The 14,594-nt window shown below is 49.8% G+C and overlaps 1 protein-coding gene across 6 annotated transcripts in view; it reads right to left on the reverse strand.

The window, feature by feature from the left end:
* Positions 1–14,594, reverse strand: part of SGTB (small glutamine rich tetratricopeptide repeat co-chaperone beta) — a 792,782-nt gene that overhangs the window by 254,930 nt on the left and 523,258 nt on the right. For all 6 annotated transcript variants that reach the window (XR_011280637.1, XM_069627365.1, XM_069627364.1 and 3 more), the window contains one exon: positions 886–985. Coding sequence is in view for 5 of the 6 variants with exons in the window: in XM_069627365.1 (XP_069483466.1) it covers positions 886–985 (100 nt within the window). In the remaining variant the exon portion in view is untranslated. The remainder of the gene's footprint in view (positions 1–885; positions 986–14,594) is intronic.

Genomic DNA, 14,594 nt, shown 5'->3' on the forward strand with positions numbered 1-14,594 from the left:
GCCACCCCAGTGCTAACTAGGCCGACCGTTCCTGATAGACTTGATAGACTTGGATTCATCTGCTGCCCAGAACTGCACTGCTCTACATCGTGATCTCTCTCCAGACACCATACGCAGATACCATGCGGGTCGGTGATTGACATATTTGAGCCATAGTCCTAACAACGTTTGAACCCCGAAGCTTTAGGGCCCGACATCTCAACAAATCCTCAAACAAAACCTTTTTCTCTCACAAAGAGAATGTTCCAAAAGACAACGTTCTGAGCGCATGGAAAAACAGAGCAGAGGTACGGGGGGCAGTGACGTATATACAGCCGATGTCACGTCCGCAGTCGAGGAGTGGCACCGTCAAGTCAAAAGGAGTCGACGGTTGATGTACTGCGCACTCTGTGAAAAATGTTTCTGAGCAGCTGACGCCAGAAGGATATCTATCAGATGAAGGATCTGCGGGAGAACACAATCCATGGTCTTTCCTCTAAATTCTGTTTCGATTTTTGATAGTGTATACAATAGGAATAGTAGAAGACAGGGCACAATGGCCGTCTTCATTAACAAGCAACTATTTAAATTCCCACTTTTGTGTAGCTGTGTGATGTTAATCCTGCTCGGCTTTGTGACATATGCTGCAAAACACAACAGAGAACAGTGCTAATATAAGGGCAACCCTTACTATTACTAGATGTCAACGCTTGAATTGTAAGATCTTCGGGCCTTCGGGCTCGGCGCACTATATAAGTTTCAAAATACATAAACAAACTATTGCACCGGCCCTGGAAAGCACTTCTAAAGCCAAAACCAAGCCACAAACAAATGGAACCTCACACATTATGTGCTTCAAGTGCTCACTGTTATTAGCCTTGATCCCTTTTAAATGACTTTGATTACCTGTTACAATAGTAAACAGCATTGTTAGGGTCCAGTTGCACTGCTTGGTTGTAACAATCAACGGCTGCAGAATAGTTTTCCTCCTTCATGTGATTATTGCCTGCAGGTGAGAGTCAATTAACAAGTGCCTGATTACACAGATACATATTTGCATACACACTATTCCCCTTTAAACACAGATATTAACTATTGGAAAAAATGTTTGCATCTTTAATGAAATACGTTTTTCCACCCAGTCTTCCTTCACAAACGAAATTGAGCAAAATATGCGAAACAGTATCTGTGTTGAAAAGCGGGTGAATCACAAACCAAATAATCCTCTGCTTATGTACACCCTTTACCGAGTGACAGCCAGGAATCGGCTTCTTGAACATGCACACAAATGAGCCAAAGACATCTCTAACCAGCATCCGAAACAATCAAAACCATCCGACTATAATGAAGTGCAGAGTAATCATAAGCTTTACCAGACACCACCTGCACAGTGAAGCTTCATATATTTAAGATCCAGTTAGTTATATTCAGAAGAATCAAACCCAAATGCTTATGTCACTTCTGTCTTCGCTGTACCATATTTGGTACAGTCGCAAGGAACCAGTGTCCCTATTAATTCAGCCCTACTGAAGCACGGGAAGCCCAAGTGCTTGCCAGGGAGACATATAGAAAAACCAAATGTAACATATTACAGGGCCTGCGGTAGCGGCCCTGTAGTTATGGTTAAGTTGCTCAACCCATTGGAAGAGCACTTTTTGGGCAGCTTATAACTTTGCCCTTCCTGGACGAATCCTTACCAAAGTTTGCAAAGAAAATATATGGTCCCGTCAGAATCTTTTGGGGAGGTTTGGGGAGGTTTCGTCAAGGGGGGGGCAAAGTTGTAGGGTGGGTCCCAAAATGTCTGGTTTTTCCATAGACATTTGCTCATGTCTACAGCCCAAACCGCTGGCCGGATTTTCACCAATCTTTCTGCAGGAGCATCGGCTTGGTCCCGAATGTGTGCTTTTGTAAATTTGGTGTAAATCCGTCCAGTAGATTTTTAAAAACGGGCCAAAAGTAGGTTAAAAAAAAAGAATTGTGACTGGCCACCAGGGGGCGCACGGATGAACGTCCTCTCCGTGTGAGCACCGCCCCCATGGTCCCAAAATAGCGGCATGAGCCCCCGCTAACGGACCCCCCCCACTCCGAAAGTGAGAAATCTCGTGGTCTGAGGAGACCCCCCCGCCGCGGAGACGAAACCCGACGAAAATCGGGCCCGTTTTCAGTGAGAACGAGGTGTTTCCAGGAACGCCCACCAGCTGCATAACAGGAGACTCGAACGCGACGGCCTCTGTGACGGGCCTCTCTGCCGGCGACGGTTCGCACCCCGGGCCTATGGAAAAGGCCAGCCGCGGGACCGCAGAAAGGTGACACCCCCCAGGACCGGCATATGAGCACGGGGTAAGTGAGGACCCCCACCGCGAGACTCCGCGGCGCCAGCGCCCGTGCCCCGGCGGCGCCGCATGACACGCGCACCTTCCTCACTGCTGGAGGTGCGTGTGGGGAGTTGTGCCCCGGGAACTGGACACGCTCCTGGACACGCTTTAGAGAAAGCAGGGCGCCGACCTCTGCAGCTGCTGCCTGCTGGACCCGGACCCCCCATACTGGTGCTGCTGCCCCCGGCGCCACCGGGGATAGCGAGGTGTTTCTACGACACGCTTTAGAGAAAGCAGGGCGCCGACCTCTGCAGCTGCTGCCTGCTGGACCCGGACCCCCCATACTGGTGCTGCTGCCCCCGGCGCCACCGGGGGTAGCGAGGTGTTTCTACGCACCGGGCTGCGCCAGATCCCGGCGGTGAACCCCGAATCACGGCGCACGGCCCCAGACCCTCCCTCCTTGCTGCTGAGATGCGGACGACCCCCCCGGGGGCTGGAAGGCCGCGAGACGCCACATCCAGGAAGGACACAACCCATAACACAGTCTGCATAAAAGACTGATCTTTACATGATCATTGCCCATAACTGCTGACTGCCCTGCCATACGCTCCCTGCGCCAAATGCCACACTGAAGGGACAAGGATAACCCGCTAGCCCAGCACTACATACGGAGCAACCCCCGCCTAGACACGCTTCTGGACCATGTGAATCCTGCGTTGGGGACACCAAACACCGCCTAAACGTCGCGCTCTACGTGCAGCGGACTCCCAGTAATCCGGCAGGGAAGGCCTCAACAGAGACCGCCTAGAACGCACAAGTGACCCCAATTCGGGGTGAGCATAGCAGTAACACCCTACCCCGTGACCCCCCACATCACACGAAGTGCCGAGAACAAACGATAACACTGAGCCTGCCACCTGTGCATCCTCCCAGAGGGTAGGGCCCCCTATCCAGGGGCGTGTGCCTCCTCTAACCCGGAAGTCGGCGCATGGACCCGCGCCACAAACTAGCCAAATTTGCCTACGGACCATCCCCCGCACCCTCTTGGACCATAGACACCATGGCCACGGACCCAACGGAGGCAGGTGCTGCGGCCACCAAAGGAGACATTGCCACCCTATTGTCCGAAATAAAAAACATGAGTGCCAACCTTGGCGGCAAAATCGACAAAATCACCCAGAGAATGGAGAGCTTCGAGGAACGATTGGAAAGCATGGAGAATAATCAGACCTCAATTGACATCCTTGAAACTCAGATGGATGTATGAATCCGCAACATCGAAAAAAGGGAGGTCGAGGCAAGGCTTAAGATGGATGACCTAGAAAACAGGGAAAGGAGAAATAACCTTCGCTTTTTCGGCATTCCGGAACGTGATGGTGAAACTGAGAAAGACCTCAGAGACACCATTCACGACATCATCAAAATACTAACAGCTGATGAAGACATCGATGAACCTAAGACTGAGCGCATACACAGAGCTGGAGGACCGCCTGGTGGCCCACGCTCAGTACTGGCCAAATTCCACCGATACCAAGACAAAGCCAGAATTCTTGAAAAAGCCAGGTCTGGTGGCCCGCTCACGATGGGAGGCGCGCAAATCACCATCTTCCAAGACTTGTCTTCGCTGACGTTAGCCCTGAGACGTCTCTGCAGCCCCCTGACGAAATGGCTGAAAGACCAAAACATAAGGTACAGATGGGGATACCCTTTCTCGCTTACCTTCGAACACGGCAGCAAGAGATTGATCCTACGCTCCGAAGAAGAAATCAAAGATTGTATCGCCGATCTCCTTGAAGCGAATCAGGGAAGCAAAGAGGGTGACGACGGCGAACGCCCGAGAACGCAGTGGGAACTCCAGGGCCCTAGGCGCAAGAGGGTAAAGGGATCAAGAAAATATAGGCGTCCCAACAACACACCAGAGCAGGCCTGAGCCAAGGGACCCAGGCGAAATTTGAACCGACCACAGCCATAGCCACAGTAAGCAACGCTGTCTCCCGCGGAGATCGTCACATGGCGGACCCCGCCGAATGGATGCCGCCGCTGGCGGGGCATCCCTCCGGACCGAAAAGTGATGCGAACTTCCGCGGAGGGACCAGTGCACCACACGTAACGTTGAAATTTCTCTCTTGCTTTTTGTCACTGTTGTTGAAACTGTAAAATGTTTGGGGGGGGGAAAGGAGATGGGGGCTCACCCTTAAGTAGCGATGGGAAATCTGATTGGGACCGTGGGACGACGATCCCCACTGATGGTCCGCCAACGGACCATACGTTTCCACCTAGTCCGTTCCGGACGCCGTCAACGGCTGCCGACGCAGCATACCCTGTTCCTACGCTCAAACGAACGCCACCGACTATGGTGGGACACGAGAGAAGGGGAGAGAGGTAACGAACACTTGGGAAATGTACAAATATCACTGCACTCGCTTCAGGTTGTCGTATACGCGATGACACAGGGTACCAGCAGGTCTTTCCGGACTCTGGTGGCGAAGGATTCCAGTCTACAAACCACCAATGGCATCACATGAGAAGGTCAAGGGCAAGGGCCTTCTCAGAATTGGGTCGATCAATGTGAAGGGACTGAACTCTCCTACCAAGAGGTCGCTGGTAAATAGAGAATTCCGAAGGTCTGGCATAGACATTCTCCTCATACAGGAGACGAAATTTGCGAGGGGTGAGGAGCGGACAGTTCTGGGGACAAGGGGAGGCACGGAATTTTGGGGCTCTGGCCCGCTTAGAAAAGGAGGAGTTGGAATCCTCATTAAGAAAGGAGTTGGGTTTGAGTTAGAGAAGTCCTGGTCCGACGTGAGCGGACGAGCCCTCTTGATTGTGGGGAAAATTGCAAGGATTCAGGTCACGATTGCCACCGTGTATTCACCCAATACCGGACAGACCGCATTCCTCAGGAAAACGATTCCCAAAATAGTGCTGGAAACTGCAGGCCATCTCGTGTTAGGAGGTGACTTCAACCAGTGGATGGACCCATTTGTAGACTGGAGACCAGGTAACCCCGACACGCGGAACCAGCACAGAGGGGCCCGCACCGAATTCGCAGCCCTGATGGAGTTGTATGACCTACGTGATGTATGGAGAACACAACACCATGACGAAAAGGGCTTCACTTTCTACTCGAACCCTCATGGCACATTCACGCGCATAGACTATATATTCCTCTCGTCTGATCTTGCGAAGTCCACAAGCCACTCCAATATAGTCCCGATTACGTGGACAGACCACGATATGGTACTGGCTGACGTCGATTGGGCTGACCTGCCTGTCGCCGGAGGATCTTGGCGCTGCAACGAGTCCCTTTGGACTGATGTGGTGTTCAGAGGAGAATTGGAGACCGAGATTGAAGAATATTTCAGGACAAATGACAATGGAGAGGTCTCCAAACAAGTGATCTGGGAAGCTGGGAAGGCTACGTGGAGAGGCGTGCTAATACGCGAGGGCTCCTCTAAAAAGAGAGAGCGGAGGATTGTCGAAAACAAGCTACGCAGTGAAATACACCAGCTGGAGAGCGAATTGAGAGATGAAACAGAAATAGACTCCACCAAACTGGACATGGCCCACCGCAAAAGGGAAGAACTACGACTGGTGGAACATGGCCAGGTGGTGCGGAAATTGCAATTTCTGAAACAGACATACTATGAAAAAGGTGACAAGGCCGATGCACTCTTAGCTGCCAGGCTCAGAGAACGGAGAGAGGAACGCAGGGTTAAGGAGATATCAGAGCCCACTAGCCCCACGACTCACCTACCCTGCTCAATACCCGAGCGTTTTGCCACCTTCTATGAAAATCTTTATACCTCCGAGCTGTTATCGGCTCATTCTGACATAGCATCCTATCTGTCCCCAATCACCATCCCTACAGTAACGCAAACGGAAGCCGAACTCCTTGATAGTCCCATAACTGAAAGCGAAACGAGAGATGCAATCAAACGACTTAAACTAGGAAAGTCGCCGGGCGAAGATGGCTACACGGCCGGCTTCTATAAGACCTTCGCCGACCAATTGTCACCATTCCTCACGGAACTCTTTAACGAGATAGTGAGCTCTGGGACCGCCCCAGATTCCTTTAAGAAAGCCCTCATATCTGTCATCCCTAAAGAAGGTAGAGACCCCAAATTGTGTGGATCGTATCGCCCCATTTCCCTCCTCAACCTGGACGCGAAGATCTATGCCAGGGTATTGGCCGCCAGACTAGAAACTTTAATGCCCAAACTAGTCCATCCCGACCAGGTCGGATTCATTCTTGGCAGGCAGGGCGCTGACACCATGCGTAAGACTCTGCACCTTGTCCACGCCGGACACAGTCTTCCAGACGACCCGGCCCTCCTTTCGATTGACGCCGAGAAGGCCTTCGACAGAGTGGAATGGGACTTCCTGAGTGCAGTCCTCCAGAAAGTAGGAATAGGACCCAAATTCTGTGATGGGATACGAGCACTATATGCTTCTCCCAAAGCGTCAGTCTTCGTTAATGGAGAATACTCCAGGTGGTTCGAACTGCAAAGGGGAACCAGACAGGGATGCCCGCTCTCAGCGATCCTGTTCGCACTTTCCCTAGAACCTCTGGCACAAAAGCTCAGAGACGACCCCCGAATAGAGGGAATACGGCTGGGAGAGACTGAATACAAAGCAGCGTTGTACGCTGATGACATCCTCCTTCATCTAACCAGACCTATGACCTCAATCCCTCATGCCATAGCCCTAATAGAAGAATATGGTTGGTTCTCCGGATTCAAAGTAAATATGTCTAAGTCCATCCTCTTCCCCCTCCAAGGTACCCCGGTTGAAAATGAGGCAAAGTTCCTCTCCCTTGGGCTTAAAATAGAACACGTGACATTACAATACCTAGGTATAAAGATTACTAGAACCCTAGATGACCTCTACGAGGCCAACTTCCCCCCGCTTCTCCGAAGCTTTGAAAGAGACCTTGAGAAATGGAGTAAACTGACGATCTCATGGCTGGGGCGTATTAATGCCGTCAAGATGGTGTGCCTCCCTCGCTTTCTATACCCCTTCCAGATGTTGCCGATCGTGATACACAAACAATTCTTTGTCGAAGTCCGGAGGACCATGCTGCGGTTCATCTGGCAGGGGAAGAGACCGAGGGTCTCGTATAACACGCTTATTCTCCCCACAGAAAAAGGAGGGGTGGGTCTTCCTGACTTAAGGAATTACTATAAAGCTGCCCAGTTGCGCGTCCTAATCCCACACCTTAGGGACCACAAACACCTGCAATGGGTCCAGATGGATAACCACTATATGTCCCCCGCCACAGTGGCAGAATGGCTTTGGTCCCCATACCAACGGGTACAGAGGAAAATCAGACAACATCCAATATTGACTACTATATGGAGCATATGGCGCACTGGGAAAGAGATGCGAGAAGTCACCACCTGGCCATCCCCGCTCAGTCACCTATGGTCTCCTGGCATAAATGACCATATTCCGAACCTGGAGCGATTCCAGTCATGGTATGAAGCGGGCCTTGAAAGAGTAGGACAACTTCAGAGAAAAGACTCGTTCATTACACTACCGGACCTGACAACGGCGCTGGGGATAGGTACCTTATCGACATTTCACTTTATCCAGCTAAAAGGGGTGTTGACAAAACCTGAATGGAGAGTAAAATTGAGAAGAGACCTCACCGCCTTTGAGAAACCTCTGGACTCCAGATCAGAAATGAAAGGCCTCATATCCGTAATGTACCAAACACTCCTAGCAGCAGAAGGTGGCAACACGGAACCCCTCAAAGCCAGATGGGAAAAAGACTTAGGTGAAGAGATACTCCCCGACCACTGGGACCTGATGTGCAAAGCCGCACCCAAATCCTCCATCTCCAGCCAGTACAAACTCCATGCAATAAAGCTCCTACATAGATGGCATTATGACCCACTACGTCTCTCTAAAATGTCCCAATCCATGAGCCCGAAATGCTGGAGGAGGTGTGGAGAAAATGCCAACTACTGGCACATGTGGTGGAGCTGCCCGCACATCAGGGTGTTCTGGACTGAGGTTTTGGGATGGATTAAGGAAATAGATGATATTCACAGGGAACCCGACCCACACCTGGTTTTGTTTGGCCTTGAAAGAGATGAGGAAGAGTGGCTCCGGGTGAAAGGCCTGGCCCCCCAGCTGTTGTTGGCGGCAAGGGCCCTCATAGCGACCAAATGGAAGTCCCACCTGATCCCAGGGAAGGCCGAGTGGATCAAAATTGCTACAAATATTTATGTGATGGAAACGATCACCGCCTCCTTGCACAATAAATCTGCGAAATGTGAAACCCTATGGATGGACTTCAAGAACACGTATATCTCACCCCCTATTGCCTCCCAATCAGAGGAGCCTCAAAACCCGACCGAATGATGCCACGTCCAAAGGACAATACAAAATACAAAAAACGAGCCACCTAAGCCCGGCCGCTAACATCTTACAATGCTTAGCCCTGTGCCAACTGCACGATACCGATACTAATGTTTGAGGATTGTATTTGTGATGTACAATAAACCAAGTGGGGGCGGGGGGAGGGTGGGAGGGAAGTACGGCAAACAGCCAACGAAACATACTCAGGTAACTGGGACTGTCGCACGTCAATGAGACTATTGGCATCTTGTTCTGATTTGCATCTCGTGCCCGACTTGCCCTCCTGAGAGATGTACAACTGTGTTTAAGTAATGTTTGCATTTTTCTGTTATTTGTAAAACCAATAAATATAAAATTTAAAAAAAAAAAAAAAAAAAAAAAGAATTGTGATATCTGGGTTCGGTCCACTGACTCACTTCCATGTTCGGTCCGCGGATGGGCCCCCGATTGTCCGAGAGGGCAACACGATGTCCGCGGACATCGGACGCACCCACTGATTGGATGGTGAAAAGCGTGAAGTGCGTCAGAATTTTGGAAATGCCTGCAATGTTGGTTTTGCGGACATCCGCCTGTGTGGCAAAAACCTATTAAAAAAACACCACATTCCACTTGTCAAACTCGTCAAACAGTCTCTGGGGACGTAAGGGGTGATGAGGATGGGATGGGATATGGCCGTACGAAGCCAAAAAACAGGTGTATTTCATCCCCAAAGTCTGCGAACATTATGGATGTTCGGTGCAGTCCTGTGATGTTCACGAACACTTCAGATGTTCAGGGGCATCTATAACTTTGGCGCCACTCAATGGAACTGCATGACATTTTGGAATTTTATTCTAGACCGGATACTGAATGGTTTTGGAAAATGTGGAGCTGTTTTGTCAAGAGGGAACAAAATTAGAGGAGGGGTCCCAAAATATTGTAAAGGCTTATAAATGTGGTGCCATCTGATGAATCTGCACAAAGGTTCGCAAAATGATTTTGAATGTAGATATAAATGTTTTTGCAATGGTTGGTGGGATTCTGTCAAGAGGGGGCTAAATTAGAGGGGGGGTTTGAGCATTTTCTAGATGGCTTATAACTTTGTTGCCGTTTGACGAACGTGGACAATAGTTTTCAGAAAGATTATAGGCCCAACCTTGAATGTTTGTGTAAAGTCTGAATGGATTTTGACAAGTGGAGGCTAAGTTAAATGACTATTGTATGTACATAGGTTTTGAAACTTTTGAAAAAATAAAATATGGGCGGATTTCCAGAAAACTAGTGTAAGGAGCATTGGTAAGGACCTTAAAGCATGGTTTTTCAAATGTGCCCGTGTTTTATTTTTTGACACGTGTCATAATGTAGATACAAAAAATAGTGATATACCTTTGGTGACTGAGGTATAGCCTGTGGCCACAGGCAGTGGCCAAATTGTCTGGGTCATGGCATGAGGTCATGACCCGGACAATCTGGCTAATGGCAATGACCATGAGGGACGACTAATCGGGTTAAAGTGGCCGTGTCCACCTGGGACCGGCTATGTGGTAAAGTTATTCGAAAGTGGGGATAGGTTTGAAAAGGGAAAGAAATGTGCTTGCAGTAATATGATCATAGGGTTCTCTTTGCCTTCTGCAGGCTGGCATGGAAAGTGAAGAGGCCTCTGTACAGAGCCTCGCCTTCCCTTTCCATGGTGGCCATCTTGGAAAAGGATTTTCCTTCCTACAGCGGAACGCCGCAGGCGTCCTGGTGTAGGAAGAAAAATCATTTTTATTTTAGCACCCGAGATCCCAGGGATGAATGCCACATTATTCCCATTAGCATTATACGACATGCTAATGGAAATGTTGGAAAATCTTATTGAGTCTATGTTCTTTACTGAGAAATGTAAAGTAGATGGAGTCTATATGATGTTTTGTTGTTGTATTCTTTAACTGTGAAAGGTGGTTCCTAAAGGAAGCTTTCTTTTGTTGTTTTTTGATGTATTTCTTTTGTGCAGGAGAGGTTAGAACGTAAGGTGGGGAGGGAAATAAGGGAAGAGGCACCAAGCACTAATATCGAGGGGCAGGTGGACAGGGGAAGATGTTGCGCGTGTGTTACTTCCAAGGTAGGGGGCAGTGTTTCTCATGCTCCTTGATTACAGCTTCAAAAGCACTTTGAAATTGCTTCCCCCTGCAGAGTGGTGTGTTGCAGTATATGCAGAGGACTGTTCTCTTTGAGGATCAAAAGCCTCTTTTATTGCTTGCAAGGTAGCTGGTGGGATTTTGTGTCCCACAGAAGTAGGCTGTGTGGTTACAGTATTGGTTGAGGAAGATGAGGTGGAGGAAGACAGCCTACTACGTGTTAAGAAATGAACAACCTTTCTGAGAAAATTGCAGTGGTTGGATTTGGTGTGGCGGCGCATGGAGGTGGACCCGTAGGAGTACTGTCCAGGTAGTCCTCGACTAATTACAAAGTTGTACTCAGTCCATTTCACTTTTGGTAGCTTTAGCCTTTGGTATATTCTCAACAGTGATAAAGAACTGCCCCACCCATGATTCTCTCTCGGTGCTAGAGGTGGGCACTTCTTCTACCTCATCGTCTTGGTCCTCTTCATTGTCTTTAGAAGTACTGTGCTTTTTTTGTTGTGTAGGTCCTCCAGCTGGTGGTGGTGGTGGCTCTTGGGGAGGAGGGATGGAAATAGCTGATGCCATTTTTAAGATAAATAGCAGTTTTGCTAATATTCTTCCAAGTATGTGCTTTGTACTGGATTGTTAATGCATAATGAGTAAGAATAGGTGTAGGAGCTTTGCAAGGGTGCATTTTGAGCTTCAAAGTTCGTAGATCAGTAGAAAATGCAGTTATTAACTGTCCTCGAAGCACAGACCCGATTGTGAAGTGCAGACGCGTTTGCGGACACATCATGTAGGAAAATAGAATGCACTGGTAAAAATCCATGAAATTCACTGAAAAAACATTGTTAAAGGGACGTTAGGTTTTTACTAGTGCAACGTAACCATATGAAATTCAATGAAAAAACTTTAAGGGACATTATGGTTACAAGTAAAATCGAAAAACCTCAGAAATTCACCAGTTATGGTAAGCTAAGCAACCATAACTTGTGCCACCACCGTGCACTGTTAAGACTAACAACCACAACATCAAAGATGACATCACAAATGACATTGAAGACATCACTAATGACATCACAAATCTGGCCCACTTGTTTTTGTTCACTGACATATCTAGGCCAGGTGGTTTTGTTCACTGACAGTCAGAATATTGGATTCCAAGATGGCCGCCGGCACAGACTAGACATGCCAACGACGCTCCTGAGCCCCAAAGCGGAGTTAAGCGGTCCCACCACCCGGCTACAACTTCCGAACGGGGCAAAGAAAGGAGTGGAACCCCAGGGTACGTATCCCGCTACAGCTTAGAGAATAAAAAATAACGGAGCCCCCATCCTCCGAGAGGGGAGAAGGACGACGACAGGCCCGCGCCATGATGGAGGAGAGGGGAAAGGCCAACAACGGTCCCCCGAAGGGAGGAGCAGAAGAGAGGGAAGCGGAGTGGCAGCCTCAAAACAGCGCACAGTGGCACCAGGCAGGTGCCGAAAAAGTGAGATCGGAGGCAAGCGGACCAGTCGTGAGCCGAGGGGAATCGCCCCCGAGAACTCGCAGGGAGGAGCGGTCCGGTGAGACCAGGCGGCAGCAACTCTGAAAGGCGAGCAGTGGGACAGAGATCAGGCCTCGCTCACAGGCCCCCCGAGGAGTATAGAGCGGGTAATTACATCCGTAGGAGAGCCCGGCCCGATCCATACACCGAGTAGGACATGACTGCTGTGCGCCCGAGCACCGTCGAGCATGGACACAACCAACACTGAAAGGGTACCCTCGAAGGAGGCTCTGAGAGGGCAGGCAAGCAACAGTGAATGAAGCAGCAGGTGAGATAGGCTCTCATTGCCTCCGGTCGCTGGCATCACGCAGCCAATGATGGCGGGGTGCTCAGGTCCCTGCTGGGCAAGGAAGCCATGTCCTGGAGCACAGCCCAGCCCTACAATCGGGTCGGGCAGCCATCACAGAAGTCAGTGGATTGCAGGGCAGGGGGAATGCCTTAAGTTACACAGCCCTGATCACACTGGGTCTCCCGAAGCATTCCCGAACAAGGAACGCAGCAGCCAGACAGCAGTGATGCCTCCTCACCACTACGCACAGGTGAGCCGACCTACGAGCGCCACACGCACCCAGCATAAACTGAAGGAGGAGAGGCACCGGGCCCCATGGGCCCCACAAGGGAGCGGGCAGCCGGCTGGGCTGGAGCCGAGGGTCTGCACTAGAACAAGAGGAAGGTAGACCCACATGGGGGACACAGGAGACAGGATAAGATCCACGGGAAGGGAAGAAAGAGACACCTCCAGGGGCGGAAGGGAATGGCGGCACACGTACCAAAGAAGGACGCCAGGGAAGTGAGTCAGTGGACCAAACCCAGACATCACTCTCGTATTTGGACACTTGAAAGGGAAGAAGGAGAGAGGGCCCAACGACACCAGACGGGAGTACCGCACTGGGGTATAGGAAAGCAAGGCCAGACGACACAGGGGAAGGACAGGCAAATGGGAGAGACACAGAAATGGCCTCGAAAAACAAAAGCAGGCAGACTAAAGGGGGCCAGGTGCAGGGAGACGCCCCAGGGACCCTCCCAACAATGTGGCAACTAAGAGAGGACATTGAGGACCAGGGGTGCTGCCAAGAAAAAGGGACAGGTCCAGGTCTTCAGTCAGAGGATGCCCCACTCGCTCAGATGTCGCGCCAGGACCTCCACAGGCAAATGCTGGCCTTGAAGGCAACTTGGCCAAAACTTTTCAAGAACAGATCCAGTTGGTTAGGTCAGATATCAACCAGGCCATGGCAGAAATTAAGCAAGAGGTGAGTCAATTAGGAGAAAGAATGGACATTTTAGAAAAAGGCCCGCAAGAAGTGGATAAGGGAACAGTGGTGAATAGTGAAGCAATAGAAAGAATGGACACAGCAGAACTGAGGATGGAGGACATGGAGAACAGGTCCCGAAGAATCAACATTCGCCTGAAATTGCTTCCGGAAACAATCATGGACAAAGACCTGAAGGGCACGTTACAGGGCATCTTTGCAGAGTTGTTGGGAGAAACCGCCCCAGGGGCAGTTGAACTGGACAGGGTGCACAGGGTAGGCCGCATCAACAAGGGGGTACATGCCAGACCAAGAGATGTGCTAGCCGCCTTTACAAGATACACCCAGAAGGAAGCGGCTTACAGGGCTGCCTGGCAGCAAGAACCTCTAAATCACGATGGTCACAGAATAGAGGTATACCAAGATCTAGCCAATAGCACCCTGGTTAAGCGCAGGCAAAAGGAACGCCATATTAACATGTCTCAAGGACCGAGGAATCGGGTACAAATGGACCTTCCCCTTCGGCCTCCTCTTTGAGTGGCAAGGGGGGCAGAAGAGGATAACCTCTCCACAGGAAGGGGCCGACTTATTACAGTTGGACCTGGAACAGGGGGAGCGAGCAAGCGGTCCGGAACCATAACGTCCCTTTAACAAAGTTTTTCAGTGAATATATATATATATATATATATATATATAGATATATCAAAAATACGGTTTTGATGCAATCTCTATTTTAAAACTCTGTCTTTATTTGGACACAACTTTTCAATACTGCTTTTTGGTTAACTGTTTTTCCGCAACCCATTCAATGTTATTGTGCACCAACTGCATTGTCTTCCTGCCATATAACCTTTTTGGCATATGGTGTTTCTTTGTTGTCTCCTCCCCACATAGCTTTTGCTGAGAAGTCAGTTACAGATGGAACTGTTGCATTCAGTCTTACGAGTCATTTAATAAAATATGTTGCTTGAGTTTGTGCATCTTGTTAGGACCCTGGGATTCACACAAATTAACATTATTAATCCGACTACTCTTCCCAAAACTACACAGACCA

Source organism: Ambystoma mexicanum, chromosome 6p, assembly GCF_040938575.1.
Source record: "Ambystoma mexicanum isolate Mex_15411 chromosome 6p, UKY_AmexF1_1, whole genome shotgun sequence".
Taxonomy (NCBI): Eukaryota; Metazoa; Chordata; class Amphibia; order Caudata; family Ambystomatidae; genus Ambystoma; species Ambystoma mexicanum.